This window comes from Rhinoraja longicauda, chromosome 8 (assembly GCF_053455715.1).
Source record: "Rhinoraja longicauda isolate Sanriku21f chromosome 8, sRhiLon1.1, whole genome shotgun sequence".
Taxonomy (NCBI): domain Eukaryota; kingdom Metazoa; phylum Chordata; class Chondrichthyes; order Rajiformes; family Arhynchobatidae; genus Rhinoraja; species Rhinoraja longicauda.
This window is the reverse complement of record NC_135960.1, coordinates 65,592,477-65,608,613: the sequence shown is the minus strand read 5'-3', so window position 1 is coordinate 65,608,613 and position 16,137 is coordinate 65,592,477. Positions and strand designations below refer to the sequence as shown.

Below are 16,137 nucleotides of genomic sequence, written 5' to 3'. Positions count from 1 at the left end.
TCAAGGAACTCCTCTTCTGAGAAACTCTCAAGCTGCCTTTTGATCTTCGGCCTCCCAGTACGTCCCTCCTTGCCTCTGCATCTGCCAGCTTCGTGGCTATTTCCAGCCATTCCTTCTCTTTCTTCAGCTGTTCTGCTCGTTCCTCATCCTGTTCTTCTCGTTTCTTAGCCTCTCTCTTCAGCTGTCTTTCCTGTTCCTTAAGCTGGTATTTCTTCTCTAAGGCGGCAGCTTCTAGTGAGAGAGCAGCCATCTCAGCTTCAGCTTCAATTTGAGCAGAGACTCTCATAGCTGAACTGGCTACAGAACTGGACTTGCGTCTAGATCTTCGCGTTGAAACATTTGAGACACTATCCTGAGGTGTAATCTCTTCTTCCACCTCAACGCCTCATTGCATCGCACCTTCCACTGTAGAGTGCGATGTTTGAGCCATGGTTTCAGACATCCATTTTTCCACGTCAGCCACGAAACCATCAAACATCTTTTCCCTCTCTTGGAACCACTGAGTGTGCCATTCAAGTTGCTCTTTTGGTAGTTGCAAACACAATATCGAATGTTGTTTTTCTCCAACCTCTTGGCGAAGGTTAAGTAGGTGATCCATATTAGATTGCACAGTGTTCGCATTCCCATCTGATTCCCATCAGTTCCTTCTGATATTCAATCGATTTGATGACCTTCCTCCACAGCTTGTCTCTCTCCTTCTGGCATCTTTCCAGATAGGCCATCTGTCCGTTCTCCGTAAGTTGAATGTCTCTTTTTTCATATCTTCTTGATGGAAGATCCATGATAATTGGTGCTTATCGCTATGTTCCAGAAACACCAGAAGAATTCAAAACAAAATTAGCATTTTTTTCAAAACTCATCATTAATTTCAAGGCTGAAAGTCTTCGGCCAGCACCTATGGTAAGCAATCGCTGGCTGAGCACTTTATCTTGCGGAAGTTCATAACATCATTAATTCTCAAGGTCGTGCTCTGCGACTTGGGTTTCCTTATCTCATCGTAGCAAAAACAAGCTTCTTGTATCAAATGTTACTTCTGCAGAGAAGTTAAGTTTTTTAAACTTCTTAACTTCAAATTACGACTAAACAGTCGACTACTCACGGTACCCGGTCAATGAAGTCTTCAATCTTCAATCTTCTGACGATCCAGGTGTAGACTGTGTCAATTTGTCTTCGACCGGCAGGTTCTTTGTTCCAGGATTTCAGCTCCAATCTCTGGCGCAGAGATTCAGCTTCTTCTTCAATTCCACTGTAGAATTGGATTTTGCTTGTAGAACAAGTCTTTCTTAAATTCTTTTTACTTTAGTCCATTCAGAGCAGCTCTTTACTCTAATTCCTTCAGAGCAAGATCTTTACTCTAATTCCTTCAGAGCAAGTTCTTTACTCTAATGTAATGGCAGTTTCTTTACCATCTCAAAGTCCCACTTCGATAGCCATTACTGCTCGGGGATGAAATGTAGGTATAGCTTACGCACACGTCGCACCCTGATATGACAAAACAAATCTTCCAAACTTCTTTTCTTCATTAATTGGTTTTTATTAGAATAGCACAAATCAAAGAGTAATTCATCACTTCCCATACATTATCAACTGTTTCTTCTTCAAACAATATCTTAGAATTCTTATAGTTATTACCATATGGTTACAAATATAGCTGGTGCGAGCGCATGATAAATAACTATGCTCACCATCCTCCGAGTCTAAACTGACCCACAACCTCTGTCGCCACGCTAGCCTCCTTCCACCTAGACACTCCCCATTACGTATTAAGTCACACCCATAAGCATGCAAGCAAGACATAAACTAGAAATATTAAAACATAGCCATAACACAATTACAATAACTGAATTAAGCATAAATGGCTCCAACAAGCCCCAATTGTTCCAATCACTTAAAATATCAATTTCAAATTCCCAACTTAAATATTCCCCAATCATCATTTTCTCACACATCTAATGCCTTAACCTGGATTCCACATGACCAGTGCAGCATCCTGGTCTCTCAAATCATTTTCAAAAGAAACAATAAAAAACAGACAGGACACGACAAAACTCTGTGCTTTTAATTATCTTTCCTTAGAACCTTCACTAATAACTGGAAAACCGTAGAATAAACAATTAATTTCCACAGTGAAAACTTCCACGCAATCCAAAGAATAAAGGAAAATAAAAGATTGATGTGTGGCTCCACTGCCACACAACTCACACGAGTTCTTTAAAAGAGACGCTGCCTATTAAAACAGAGGAGCAGAATTTTTGAAATACATCCTATTCCGTTTGGAGCATAAGATTCATTCAACATTCTCTCAATACAGATTTAACAAACACGTAATTCTCTCATGCAAAGCGAAATGATGTCAAGTGCCACACCTTTCAGTTTAGTTTCGAGATACAGTGTGGAAAAAGGCCCTTCGGCCCACCGATTCCACATCAACCAGCGATCACTGGTTCTATTCTACCACTAGGGACAATTTACAGAAGTTAATCAGTCTACAAACCTGCATATTTTTGGAATGTGGGAGGAAATCAGAGCACACAGAGGAAACCCAAGTGGTCACAGGGAGAATTGATTGGAAAGAGACCCCAGCAGGAATGACAGTGGAACAGCAATGGCAGCAATTTCTGGGAATAATTTGTAAGATGCAGGATCTTTTCATCCCGAAGAGGCAGAAAAATTCTAAGGGGAGAATGAGGCGACCATGCTTGACAAGGGAAGTCAAAGACAGCATAAAACTAAAAGAGAAGGCATATAACATTGCAAGCTAGCGGATAGGGAAACTTTAAAAAAACAACAGAAGGTAACTAAAATGGCAATACGGGGAGAAAAAATGAAACGTGAAAGTAAGCTAGCCAATATTATAAAAGAGGATAGCAAAAGTTTCTTCAGATATAGAAAGAGGCAAGAGTGGATGTTGGACCGCTTGAAAATGATGCAAGGGAAGTGATAATGGGGAATAATGAAATGGCCGACGAATTGAATAAAATATTTGCATTAGTCTTCACTGTGGAAGACAGCAGCAATGTGCCTGAAATTCAAGAGAGTTCAGAGGGTGGAGATTAGTGGGGAAGCTGAAAGGGCTGAAGCTGGATGTCACCCGGACCGAATGGACTACACCCCAGGGTTCTGAAAGAGGTGGCTTTAGAGATTAAGTAGGCATGAGTAGTGATCTTTAAAGAATAACTAGATTCAGGAGTGGTGTCAGACGATTGGAAATTTGCATATATTACTCTGCTATTCAAGAAGGGAGCGAAGCAGAAGAGTGGAAACTATAGGCAGGGTATCCTGACCTCAGTGGTTGGGATGATTTTAGAGTCCATTATAAAAGACGAGGTATCTGAGTACTTAGAAGCACATGATAAAACAGGCCTAAGTCTGCATGGTTTTGTGAAAGGGAGATTTTGCCTGATGAATCTGTTGGAATTCTTTAAGGAAGTAAATAGCTGGATAGACAAAAGAGAGTCAATGGATGTTGTTTACCTGTATTTTCAGAAAGCCTTTGATTAGGTGCCACACATGAGGCTGCTAAAGAAGATAAGAGCCCATGGTATCAGAGGGAAGATACTAGCAGGATACTACGCAAAGATTGGCAATAAAGGGGGCTTTTTCTGGTTGGCTGCCAATGACTAGCGGTGTTCTGCAGAGGTCAGTGCTGGGGCCGCTACTCCATGTTGTATATCAATGATTTGGATGAGGGAATTGAAGACTTTGTGGCCAAGTTTGCAGATGATAGTCTGAAGAAGGGTCTCAACCCGAAACGTCACCCATTCCTTCTCTCCTGAGATGCTGCCTGACCTGCTGAGTTACTCCAGCATTTTGTGAATAAATACCTTCGATTTCTACCAGCATCTGCAGTTATTTTCTTATGCAGATGATAGGGAGATTGGTGGCATGACTGGTAGTGAAGAGAAAGCAGGGACTCTGCAGAGGATGTGGACAAGGTGGGAGAATGGGCAAAGAAGTGGCAGATGGAATACAGCCTAGCAAAGTGTGGAGTCAAGCATTTTGGTAGTAGGAATATAAGGGAAGACCATTTTCTAAATAGGGAAATAATTCAGAAATTCGAGGTGCAAAGGGACTTGGGAGTGCTGGTACAGGATTCCCAAAAAGTTAATTTGCAAGTTGAATCGGTAGTAAGGAAGGCAAATGCAATGCTAGCTATGAGGTGCTGTTCCTCCAATTTGCGTGGGGCCTCACTCCGCCAATGGAGGTGGCCCAGGACAGAAAGGTCATGAGAATGAGAAGGGGAGTTGAAATGGTTGGCAATGGGGAGATCCCTAGGCCTAGGCGAGCTGAGTGTAAGTGTTCAAAGAAACGGTTGCCGAGTCTACAATACCCAGAAGGTATTGAATCATTGGAATTCTTCATCCCAGCTGGTTGTGGATGTGGTCATTGAATTTATGCAAGGTGGATAGACACAAAATGCTGGAGTAACTCAGCGGGACAGGCAACATCTCTGGAGAGAAGGAATGGGTGACGTTTCAGGCCAACACCCTTCTTTTGGGTCATGACCCTTACTTTACCCATTCCTTCTTTCCAGAGATGTTGCCTGACCCGCTGAGTTACTCCAGCATTTTGTGTCTATCTTTGGTGTAAACCAGCATCTGCAGTTCCTTCCTACACATTTGCAAGGTGAAGTTTGGCACACATTTAAATTGCAAGGGAACCAAAACGTATCGGAAGAGTGGGTGAAAGTGATATTGAGGTCAAGATTGAATCAGCCATGATCTTACTGAATGGCTGAGCAGGCTTGAGGGGTTAACAGGCCTTCTCCTGGTCCTTTTTTTATGGATGAAAAAGACTGTCCAACCAATATTATTTGATCCATTCAAAACTTACATTGCTCCATTCTATTTTGTCTTAAAGCATCATTTTTATTCTGTTTCCAATATGCTATTCCTTTCTGGCATAACTCCATGAAGAAATCATGAATCCTGGACACAGTAGTCTCTTCCTGCAAAGCTCCAATCTGTTAAAGCAGAAACTCTCCCTTGCTTCCTTCTAATTTTAAATAATTATTTTAATCCTGCAATGTTGTGCAGTTATTCTGGATTGTTTGATGCTTCTTTGCTAGTAATCCATCAGTCCATGGGGTAATCTAGCCCACATTTTGAGCCCCAATTAAATTTCATCCAGCATAAATACTTCACTCTTCTGTGCCAATGCCTATATTTCTGAGCGTTTCTAGCCCACATTCCAAATGTTGATCATTGTATAGCTTTTGCAACTCGTAAAGTTGTCTTACCAGATTTAACTAATGCCTACGCTTTCTGCCTCATGAATTGAAATGTTATTTCAGATGTAACCATTCAATGTTACATTATATACTGTACCTTTGTAAGACTCTCTTTCATATTTCCCGTGAATAATCTTATTTGGAAGTAGGCTGCTTTGCTCAACCATCCAGCTTTCATTTTTTCCCTCTTACAAACTCTGGCTCTAATTCCATGTTTTAATGAAAGCTCATCAAATTGAAACTTTAATGCTATTTCCCCCTCCATTTTTGCTGCTCGAACCTGTTTTCAGTAATATCGCCATTTTCATTTGTATCTAATTTCTTGTGGCCGTGCTGTTGGCATATCCATTCATCTTCCTTTCTTTCCAGCATCTTTCTAACGCTTAACATGAGAGATTCATTTCTACAAGAGCTCACGTGTTTGTGATTTACCGAACAGAATCGGATAATGTACTCAAAAGTACATTTTGATGGGAAGACTGTCAACTTTAATCATTACTTCCTTTGACTCGTTTTCAGAAGTTATGGTTAGACGGGGATTTTGTTGTTATTTGTTCTGAGCTGTAACGCTATTGCAATACCATTATTTTGAAATAGAAGAACAGTGAGGGAAAACGCTCAGAAATATATGCATTGGCACAGAAGAGTGAAGTATTTATGCTGGATGAAATTTAATTGGGGCTCAAAATTCTTTGTTGAAAAGTATTTGAGCTGGGAAAGAAAATTTTGAAGAGGACAGAAAATGTAAAAGGGAAGGTCTGGGTAAGGGTGGAAGGAAGGATCACGTAATTGCAAAATGGGTGATGGTGCAAGTCACAGATAAAGTGATAAGTAAAGAAATGAAAGATGGGTCCAGTAAAAGGGGATGTTTGTTGGCAGAAGGGGAGGGAAGCATAGCGAATGTAGCAAAGTCACACTGCAAGTGTGGCAAAAAAATGATGTGTTTGTTGCAGAAGTGTCGGACACATGAATGTCATCTGCCTTTCCCGGGGGCCAGGTGAATGTAATTGGGGCCTGCAGGCTGGTGATGTTGGCCTGTGACAGGAGCCCCTATTGTGGAGCCCTCGTTGGTTTGTCTCTGGTGACTTCAGATATCTGCTCTGATGGCTCATATCATATCATATCATATCATCATATCTATACAGCCGGAAACAGGCCTATTCGGCCCTCCAAGTCCGTGCCGCCCAGTAATCCCCGTACATTAACACTATCCTACACCCACTAGGGACAATTTTTACATTTACCCAGCCAATTAACCTACATACCTGTACGTCTTTGGAGTGTGGGAGGAAACCGAAGATCTCGGAGAAAACCCACGCAGGTCACGGGGAGAACGTACAAACTCCTTACAGTGCAGCACCCGTAGTCAGGATCGAACCTGAGTCTCCGGCGCTGCATTCGCTGTAAAGCAGCAACTCTACCGCTGCGCTACCGTGCCGCCCTATATATATCTATGAACACAATTTATAGCAAGATTTATTTTCATTCTACTTTTCACGTGCCTGCAATAAATTTCATGTACCATTCAAATGCATACAGGCTGTCCCCGGTTTACGGAATGGATGTGTTTTACAGATGCCCATGTTTAGATTTTGCCCTTAAGTCACAAAATGCACAAAATCACTTGATACGATGACAATGGTTATCATAAGGAGGTGGGGCAGGATAAAGCGCGGCAAGTTTTAGGTGGATACAGTTGAGGTGGGTTTTTGAGGGGCAGATGGCCAGAGATGAAAAGAGAAATGGTATCCTTGTCCTCGCCATTAACAACTTCTCTTTTGACTCCTCTCACAGTCTTCAACTTAAAGCTGTAGCCATGGGCACTTGCATGGGCCCCAGCTATGCCTGCCTTTTTGTTGGTTATGTTGAACAGTCCTTTTTCCCCCTGCTCCCAGAAGGAACAAGGATATAGGTCGCCTGGTGCCTACCTTTCACCCAAATCTACCTCCGCATCCAGCACATCATTCTCTGACATCTCCACCACCTTCAACATGATCCCACCACCAGACACATCCTCCCATCCCCACCACTTTATGCCTTCTGCAGAGATCGCTCCCTCCGCAACTTCTTGGTTCACTCATCCCTTTCCACCCAAACCAACCCCACCCTAGGTTCTTTCCTCTGCAACCACAGGAGATGTCACACCTGTCTCTGTACCTTCTCCCTCATATCCATCCGTGGACTCCAGCAATCCTTCCTGGTAAGACAGTGGTTCATGACCACCGTCTCTAACCTTATCTAGTAGTGTCTAGTGATCCCAACGGGGCCTCCTATGTTCAACCATCTGCCAATCACTCCCCCCCCCTCAGCTGCATCAATCTATTACCTGCCAGGCTTTGTCCTGCCCCTCCTTTCTTCCAGATTTCTTCTCTCTCTATCACCGCCCCCAGCAACTCCCCCCAATCAGTCTGATGAGGATCCTGACCCGAAACGTCACATATTCATGTTCTCAGAGATGCTGTCTGAACTGCTGAGTTACTCCTGCACTTTGTGTCTTTTATTGGATAGTTACTTATTGTTTACCCCTGCTGCATCATTATAATTTTACAGAATCAAGATGGCCCACACACGGGCTGGTTTTGATGGGCTTGACATATTTGTCGCGTTATATGGTTGCATTAGTATAAATAGAAACGAGGGCATATCAATTTTCAAAGTAACTCTATTAGGTGAACTCCTAACACTGACAGCTTGTATTCTGAAGATACAATGGTGTCGGAAGACTGTCAAGAGATAACATTAAGGTGTTTTTTTCAGGGCTAGTTCTTTTTTGAATATAATACAATATGGGTGCTCATTAGTAGGTTCGGTTTACAAAGTCAGGCGATTGTAACTTGGGGAAGGCCTGTAATCTTTTTCTGTAATGCACCTGGAAAATTCATAACAAAATAATACAACCATCTACCAAATAAAGCAATGAGGTGGAAACAAAGAACTTTAAATGTTGGTTTACAAAAAAGACACAAAGTGCTGGAGTAACTCAGCGGGTCAGGCAGCATCTCTGGAGAACATGGACAGGCGAAGTTTCGGGTCGAGACCATTCTTCAGACTGAAGAGGAAGAAGGGTCTCGACCCGAAACATCACCCATTCCTTCTATCCAGAGATGCTGCCTGTCCCGCTGAGTTACTCCAGCATTTTGTGTCTATTGCAGTGGACAACCAGCATCTGCAATTCCTTCCAACACACATTACCTTTGCATGTTCTACTACAACACTTTATGTCTTTTAGAGTGATGAAGCACCCATTTACATAATATATTTTGACTATTTATTTTGCTGACAGAAAAGTTGAGGGATTTATTAATCAATTAATTTGCCCCTTTTTATTGTTTATTTTGTTAAACAGAAAAGTTGAGTAAGTTAAGAAATTAATTTGCATCATATTTTTTTAAACTTTATTTTGCTAAACAGAAAAGTTGAGGGATTTGATCAATTGAAGGTGGAGCCCGAAGACAGACAAAAGAGCACAGGAGCTCCTGTCCATCAGCCCAGGCCCCGCCCGCCGGGACGACGCCATCCGCTCGCTCCCTCTCTCGGTCTTGGGACAAAATGGCGAAGATCGCGAAAACACACGAAGGTAAATGGCGGCGATTCCTTAGCGCTGGCGAGAGCGGCGCGGCTCAGACCCGAGCGAGAGTCTGCAAGGATTCTGTCTGTCGGTGTTTTTGTTTTTTTTGGCGGTTCTGCGCGCCGTGGGGAAGGGGGAGACGAGGCCGCCGCTTGTGCGTGTGGCTGAAAGCAGTCGGCAAATGGCGTCCGGCTGCAGGGGAGAGGAGAGGCCTACTCTGCTCTGCTCTACTCTGACCGCTGCCACACACTCACACTCACACACTCGCACAGCTAGCGATTTCTTAACGTCGAGAAACTCGATATTCGCAAGAGAAAAACAAATTCCGCTCCCAAAACATTGTGCATTGCGAGTGGTTGCGTGCCAAGTGTCCTCGACCAGGTGCGGGTTGTGGCCTTGTCAACAACAAATCCATTTTAGACACCTTCGCCATCACAACCTCTCTCTGCAGAGACAGAGTTGCGGGGTTGATGCTGCCAAGGTGGTGAGATTTCAACACCGAGCCCCACGCTTCTATAAAATTGATACTCGGCAGACGTGCCAATTTTGTTGAGATAACGTAAATCTTTATATTCAAAGTCTAGTTGCTTACATTTTCTGAAAATTAACTTATTTTTGTTTATTCAGAGATTATCAACCTACTAAAGCCGCCCCCCCCCCCTATTTTTAACATTTTACATAGGCTGTATTTATGTTATGTTGCGAGTGGATGCCGTGCCCTGTTAATTATTCATAGCGCAAAGAGGAAGTTAATCACATACCAACTATTTGCAAATGGATGGATTCTTTGTGTTGGAATGAAATGTATCAACAATTTATCAGTTTTTGGACCTAAATTAATATTTAAGTTTTATGGATACTTTGATTTGAAAATGATGTATCGAGGAGAATCATAGTTGTTTGAAGTATATCTTATTTATTATTTATAAGAATATTTTAATTGTTCCCTAAATATGCTGTTACATTCTCCCACTCTTGCCTTGAATTGGTGATGGGAGATTGGAAATCAGTTTTTCTAGGTTGATAATTATAGAATTTGTAGTTTACTATTTTGACTTGCAGGCAATGTTGCCATAATAAATCTTAAATTTTTGGTTTTGATTAGCATAATTAAATAACCCAGTTAAACAGCCAGAATAATATATAATTCACGCCTGTTGCTTTAACAATGTAAATACTTCTTCCCCTTTTGAGGTTTTTTACTTTAGTATTTAAATTAGCTGCATTTTTTGTTGAACACTGTCCATTAGAGTCCAGTCTTTCAAATTGCCGTGTACACGCAAAACCGTTCTGTACAAAATAAAGATTTGTGCGGTTCTTTTGAGACATTTTCAGAAGAAAAAAGAGCCACCATGAGCAGCAAGAGCTAATTCCCTACAACAACCAAGCTTCAGTAAATTTGCCCTTTTATAAACAAATGAAATCAATTATGATGAATGGCCCTAATGTGTAAATTTCCTACCATCATAGTTTATCCTCTTCATTCTATCACAGTATTTTTTGCTGACAAATAGAATTTGCGAAACAATGTTGTCACTGATCATTTTAAATAATGCATCTGATTTGTGGTAAGAGATATTGTATTACTTGAGAAAGCCTCATCTTTTCTCATGTGTTTTTTTGCATGGTGAAGCACTTTGCTCATTTATCAATTTTATGCACTTACTTGACTCCAGTTCTACGGATCAATTTTCTCCCAGATCTGAGCCTCAAAACAATATTAAAAAATTGAGTTTTAAATACCTCTGCTCTGACCTTCCCCCTTCCCAGGAAATGCATTATAGTTTCTTCAGTCTCTCCACAAAACAAAAGTCCTTCATTCCTTGGAATCATTCTGGTAAATCTATCTGCATACTCTCTAAAGCCTTCACATCTTTCTTACAGTGAGGCACCAAGAATTGGACACGCAACTCCCATCTGTGGCCAAACTGATGTTTTATAAATGTTGTTCAAGATTCCCTCAAGGATATTATGATACTCCATGCCTCTCCTGTATGCTGTTTAACTACTTTCTTTACTATTTTGCCACTTCCAATGAGCTCTGCATTTATACCCGAGATCTCTTGACAGATGCAGTAAAATCAGCACTTAAGCGCTAAGCCTATGTGAAAATGCTTATAAATAATATATCCCTTTATTTGTCCCACACCGGGGAAATCTACAGTGTTACAGCAGCAAAGTGGAGAGCAAGAGATAAATAAAAGATACTTAAATTGTCACCAGTTTTCTGTGTGTTCTTAGCTGTTATTGTTGACTCGTCTGCTGGGAACAGTGCTGGTTGTGCAGTCTCACAGCAGCGGGAAGGAAGGACCTCCTATATCTCTCCTTCACGCACTTGGGGTGAAGGAGTCTGTCACTGAAGGAGCTACTCAGTACAGTGACAGTGTCTTGCATGGGGTGGGAGTCGTTGTCCTGCAGCAATGTTAGTTTTGCCATCATCCTCCTCTCTCCCACCTGCCCTGAGTCGAGGGGGCAACCCAGGACAGAGCTGGCCTTCCTGACCAGCTTGTCGAGTCTCTTCCCTTACGCCGCTGAGATGCTGCTGCTCCAGCAGACCACTCCATATGGTTTCCCGTAGAAAACACTTGGGGAAAATTCCACAACACAATCTTATTCCAATTAAATCAGGATTGCAATTGGCCAAATATTCTTATTCCTTGGTTATCTGTGTACAATAAGTTTAATTGACATGACATATAAAGTTTACAAAGCGACCAGTGTACTTTTACATTGACATGTAGTTTTAATTTCTTGCATGGTATGTGGACATAATGTGTTTCCATGGATAAATTCAAATGCATCATTGCACCTCAAAGAAAAATGACATTTTGTTTTAACTACTTTTGAAAATATTTTTCTTATTTCCAAAGATATTGAGGCACAGATCCGAGAAATTCAGAGCAAGAAGGCAGCTCTTGCCGTAGAAGGTGATGCTGATGGAGTCGGTCTTGATTCCACGGGATACTATGATCAGGAGATCTATGGAGGAAGTGACAGCAGATTTGCAGGATATATGACATCAATTCCTGCAAATGAGCAAGAAGAGGTAATAACTTGGCCATGAATTGTTTGTATAAGTTGTAACTTATTCAATGATCATTGTTCAATTGCACTTTGTTCCAAGGCGATATTTCAGCTTGCATTACTCCAAATACTGTAAAGATGGAACAGCTGATTGCACTGCTGTGTTACCGTGGAATGATGTACTTTTTTTCTCTTTGGGCCTTCTTTCAAGTCTATTCGGAAACACTGCATGGAATAATATTTGGTAGAACCTGGTAATAAGCCATTTGCTAAATGCTGTGAACTATCATTTAAGTAATTATTTTAATCAAGAAGTGCAAAATAGTAAGCTATCAACCTTGGCTGAATTATAAATAACAGTTAATTATAAAGTCTATGTGAATTTTTGTAAGATCAAACAAAAATAAAGTTAGCTCTTTCCAAAGTTAGCTCTTTGGAGAGAAGGAATGGGTGATGTTTCGGGTCAACACCCTTCAGATTAGAGTCAGGGGAAAGGGAAATGAGAGATATAGACTGATGTACAGAGATATAGAACAAATGAATGAAAGATATGTAAAAAAGTAACGATGATAAAGGAAACGGGCCATTGTTAGCTGTTTGCTAGATGAGAACGAGAAGCTGGTGCGACTTGGATGGGGCAGGAATGGAGAGAGGGGGAATACAGCGGTACGTGAAGTTGGAGAAATCAACCAGCATCTGCAGTTCCTTTCTACACATTTTCTTTCCAATGTTCAGTTTTCACTACATTTCAGGTATTAATGTTCGATTTTGGTTGGTATTTTTGTCCGTTGGCAGAATCTTTGATCAAAATATCTCTTGGATGCAATGGGCAGATTTTAACATAGGCTATTTCAAATTTGGAGAAGATTGAACATTTGATGAAATAAGTGAAGCAACTTTCATTTAAATGAAAACATTGTGTATCTATTTTGCTAGGATGATGATGACTATTCGTCTCCAAGTTTACTTGGCCAGAAAAAGCCGGGATATCATGCACCAGTGGCACTCCTGAATGATATACCGCAGTCAAATGAGCAGGTATCATTGCTTTCCTTTCAATTTTTGATGCGTTTATTGAACTCTTGTTGCCTGAGTGGGTTTTCTGGTTATTTAAATTTTCTGCAATTTTATGTGTAACCCTATTCTTCATAATCCTTCTTAAGGGATGGGCAATAAATACTGATCTTGCTACAATGTCCCCTGGTCCTCAGAATAAACAAAAAGCAGTCTTGTCTTTTGGTAGATAACCCTCCAATGCTGATGTGATAACTTTAATTAAGGCAAGATTGCTCAGAGTTCCTTAGAAATATTGGGTAATTGGGTGGATTTGGATAAATCTTAATCCCTGCATTGGGATTTTTATTGACAATTTGTGATATATTATGGGTCATAATCAAATTGGTAATATCTACTTATTTAATGTTTAAAATTATACAGGGCAAGTTGAAACTTTTTTTCAATTCACAGCTTTTGTTTATTTTATTTGTAGTATGATCCATTTGCTGAACACCGGCCGCAGCGAATTGCGGAACGAGAGGATGAATACAAAACGCGTAGGAGACAGATGATTATTTCCCCTGAACGGCATGATCCATTTGCAGATGGTAATTTTTTTCAGATTGTGCTGCTCTCTTCGTGAGGTTGTATAATAGTTGTGCCCCTGAACTTTATTTGTGATGCTTATTTCACAGCTTGCTTTATTGAAAATAGCAGGTTGCTTCAAATCTTGCTTACCAGTTTGTACAAGTACACGTTGATATGCAATATATGAAGATTTATTTTCTCCTGTTGTGACAGGCTGTTGAAACAGAACAACTTGAGTGTTAATTTTTTTTAATAAGCTCAGGGAATGTATGTCTATTGCCTTGTGTGTTAAATTAGTGAGTTTTTTTTTGTTTCAAACATGACCTGTTGGCTGAATTTGTGTTCTTCAATGAAATTATAGACCTCATGGGGATTATTGCTTAGTTTCTTCATGGAAAGATGCAATATTTGTAATACAAATCTCAAAAAGGAATAATAATTTCAGCACTGGTCTTGTGCGTAAGGATTTAGTACATGTATGAATATGAGCTGAAAGATTAAATTACTGGCCTTCCAAATATATTCAGAGTTTGCTGATGGCCCAACAAATAATGCCATCTCCCACGGATCATCTTGAGTCAAAATATTAAATATGGTGATTATATTCCCCCTTCATATGTCCAACTAACGCTGAGGAGTTGACTTTTAATATGTTTGTATCCAATGTAATTGCGAATTTGTTAACAATTTCTAAACAATTTTCAAATTTCAATTTACTTGCAAAGTATAATGCAGCAATTCATTCTGAATAGTTACTACAAATCCAGCAATCTATTTGATGGTATATTAAATTTGAGATTAATTTATTGCCTTAAAACTCCTTTAAGTGTATCCAATTTGATTAAAAGTGCAATTCCAGCACAGTCTTCTGCAATGAATTTCTATGTAGTCCATGCATTAAAAACACTTAAGTCAGCATGCCTAGAAACTTATTAATGTAAGAAAAACATTAAATGTTGTATTTTTCCGACATTTTCAATTTAATACACCATTGTATAAATTAAGTCATTCGTGAATTGGTTTGCACATTTACGAATTACAAAGGCATGTGTGTGTTAAATAGAACAGATCACATTAAAATAAACTGAAACTATAAACAATATTAACACCCCTTCAGATCCACTTCATTTATCAAACACTGCTTTCATTTATTTTAAATAATACTTGTTTCTAGCAAAATATTACAATGACTGAGGTTGCCTGATTGAACTATATCAACTTATTGCTTCCTTGTGATGTCTTAATGAAAATAACAGCATATGTTTTACCCCACTGTTCTGGAACCTTTGCTAGGTGGATTTCTAAATATTCACAGTTTGCAAGGGTCAGAATTTAGACTCATTTTTATATCTCTCAGGAACAAAAAGATGATAACATGACCTGTTATTTCTTCCAATGATGCCACAAAAAACTCACCCATCATTATATTACATTAGATTAAGCTTAATTATAGCATTGTTCAACTTCATATGTCTAGCACAGTTGCATCTTCATATCCACTATTTAAATCCACATTAACAAGTTCCCACCAAAATGAGGATAAACTGTTTGTGCCTGTAGAACAATTCTTCTGCAAAGATCTGTGTTTCAATTAGAAGTTTGGAAAAAAGATGGCAAGTGGGAGAAATCTGGTCGTTTCAGCTCTATAATGAAAATGTATTCCTCCATGTTCATTATTTTTATTACAAATCTGTAAATTGGCTTATCATCCTCTGAATTAATTTGGAATGGCCTTTTAGAAATAATTTTGAGGATAGCAAGTTAAATATTAGTGACAAAGTTGATACTGGGAGGCATAGAGGGCCAACTTTTTTTTCAGGTGATTGAGGAAGATAGGAAGTTTTAGTATATTTAATGTGCTTTCAGTTTAATTAGTGATTCAGCTTTAATTGAGAGAGGTATTGGACCTAGAGAATGTATGTTATCAGGGATAGAATCTGACATTTTTGTAACTGTAATTGCTCTAAATATGTTTGCCGGAATTCAACGGGCCCATACTAACTGTCCTTAATTTCTTTCCTACAGCAGTACTGCTATGACAGTCCTGTCTGCATTCTTAAGGGTGCAGTGCAACAGATCGTGTGTAGGTTATGCTGAAAAACTAAACCAAAAGGAAGTCCAATGAGAGTGGCAGTGTGACACTGCCAGTGTAGCATGTTTTTAGACAAACCCAAACAGCATAATCCCAAATAAAAGTATCCTGTTGAAGTAACTTTTTATGCTTAAATAGTTGCATTTACATTTATTTTTTTAATATAGTTAATATTTAGCAGGTAAAACTTGTTTTCTCCTAAAAAGTTTGCTAGAACACATATTGAGTGAGATTTTAAAAACTAACACAAGGTGTGATGTTTTGAATTTTAAAACCATTTCCAAAGTGTTACTAATGGTAAAGAGATAATTTTCTAGGCTTCTGTTCTGCTGCTTGAAGTCAGAACTGCTGATGGACACACGGGCCCGCCAGTGTACGTATTCCGGAGCGTCAACAAGGGAAAAAAACAACAATAATGAACACTTGATGTGTTTTGATGTCTTGCGTATGATTTGCTTATTACTGCAGTTAGGCTTTATATTTTTAGAATGTTGTAATTATTGCTGTTTGTATTCAAGCAGGTTAAATTGACCACCAGGTTGCTTCTCTGTAAGTTTCTGTGATTTAAATGAATATGAAAATTGATAAGTGAACAATTTTAAATTTAAAGAAAAAAAGCGGAACCAAAATAGTTAAAAC

The 16,137-nt window shown here is 39.7% G+C and overlaps 1 protein-coding gene across 2 annotated transcripts in view; it reads left to right on the top strand.

Moving 5' to 3' along the window:
- sf3b1 (splicing factor 3b, subunit 1) overlaps positions 1-16,137 on the top strand; it is a 51,669-nt gene that overhangs the window by 10,638 nt on the left and 24,894 nt on the right. The window contains exons 2-5 of one of the 2 annotated variants that reach the window (XM_078404150.1): positions 8,642-8,807; positions 11,669-11,844; positions 12,759-12,860; positions 13,312-13,426. In XM_078404150.1, the coding sequence (XP_078260276.1) occupies positions 8,780-8,807; positions 11,669-11,844; positions 12,759-12,860; positions 13,312-13,426 (421 nt within the window). In that variant the 5' untranslated portion in view covers positions 8,642-8,779. Of the gene's footprint in view, positions 1-8,641; positions 8,808-11,668; positions 11,845-12,758; positions 12,861-13,311; positions 13,427-13,466; positions 15,872-16,137 lie in introns of those variants that run through there. The other variant, XM_078404151.1, reaches the window with a different exon arrangement.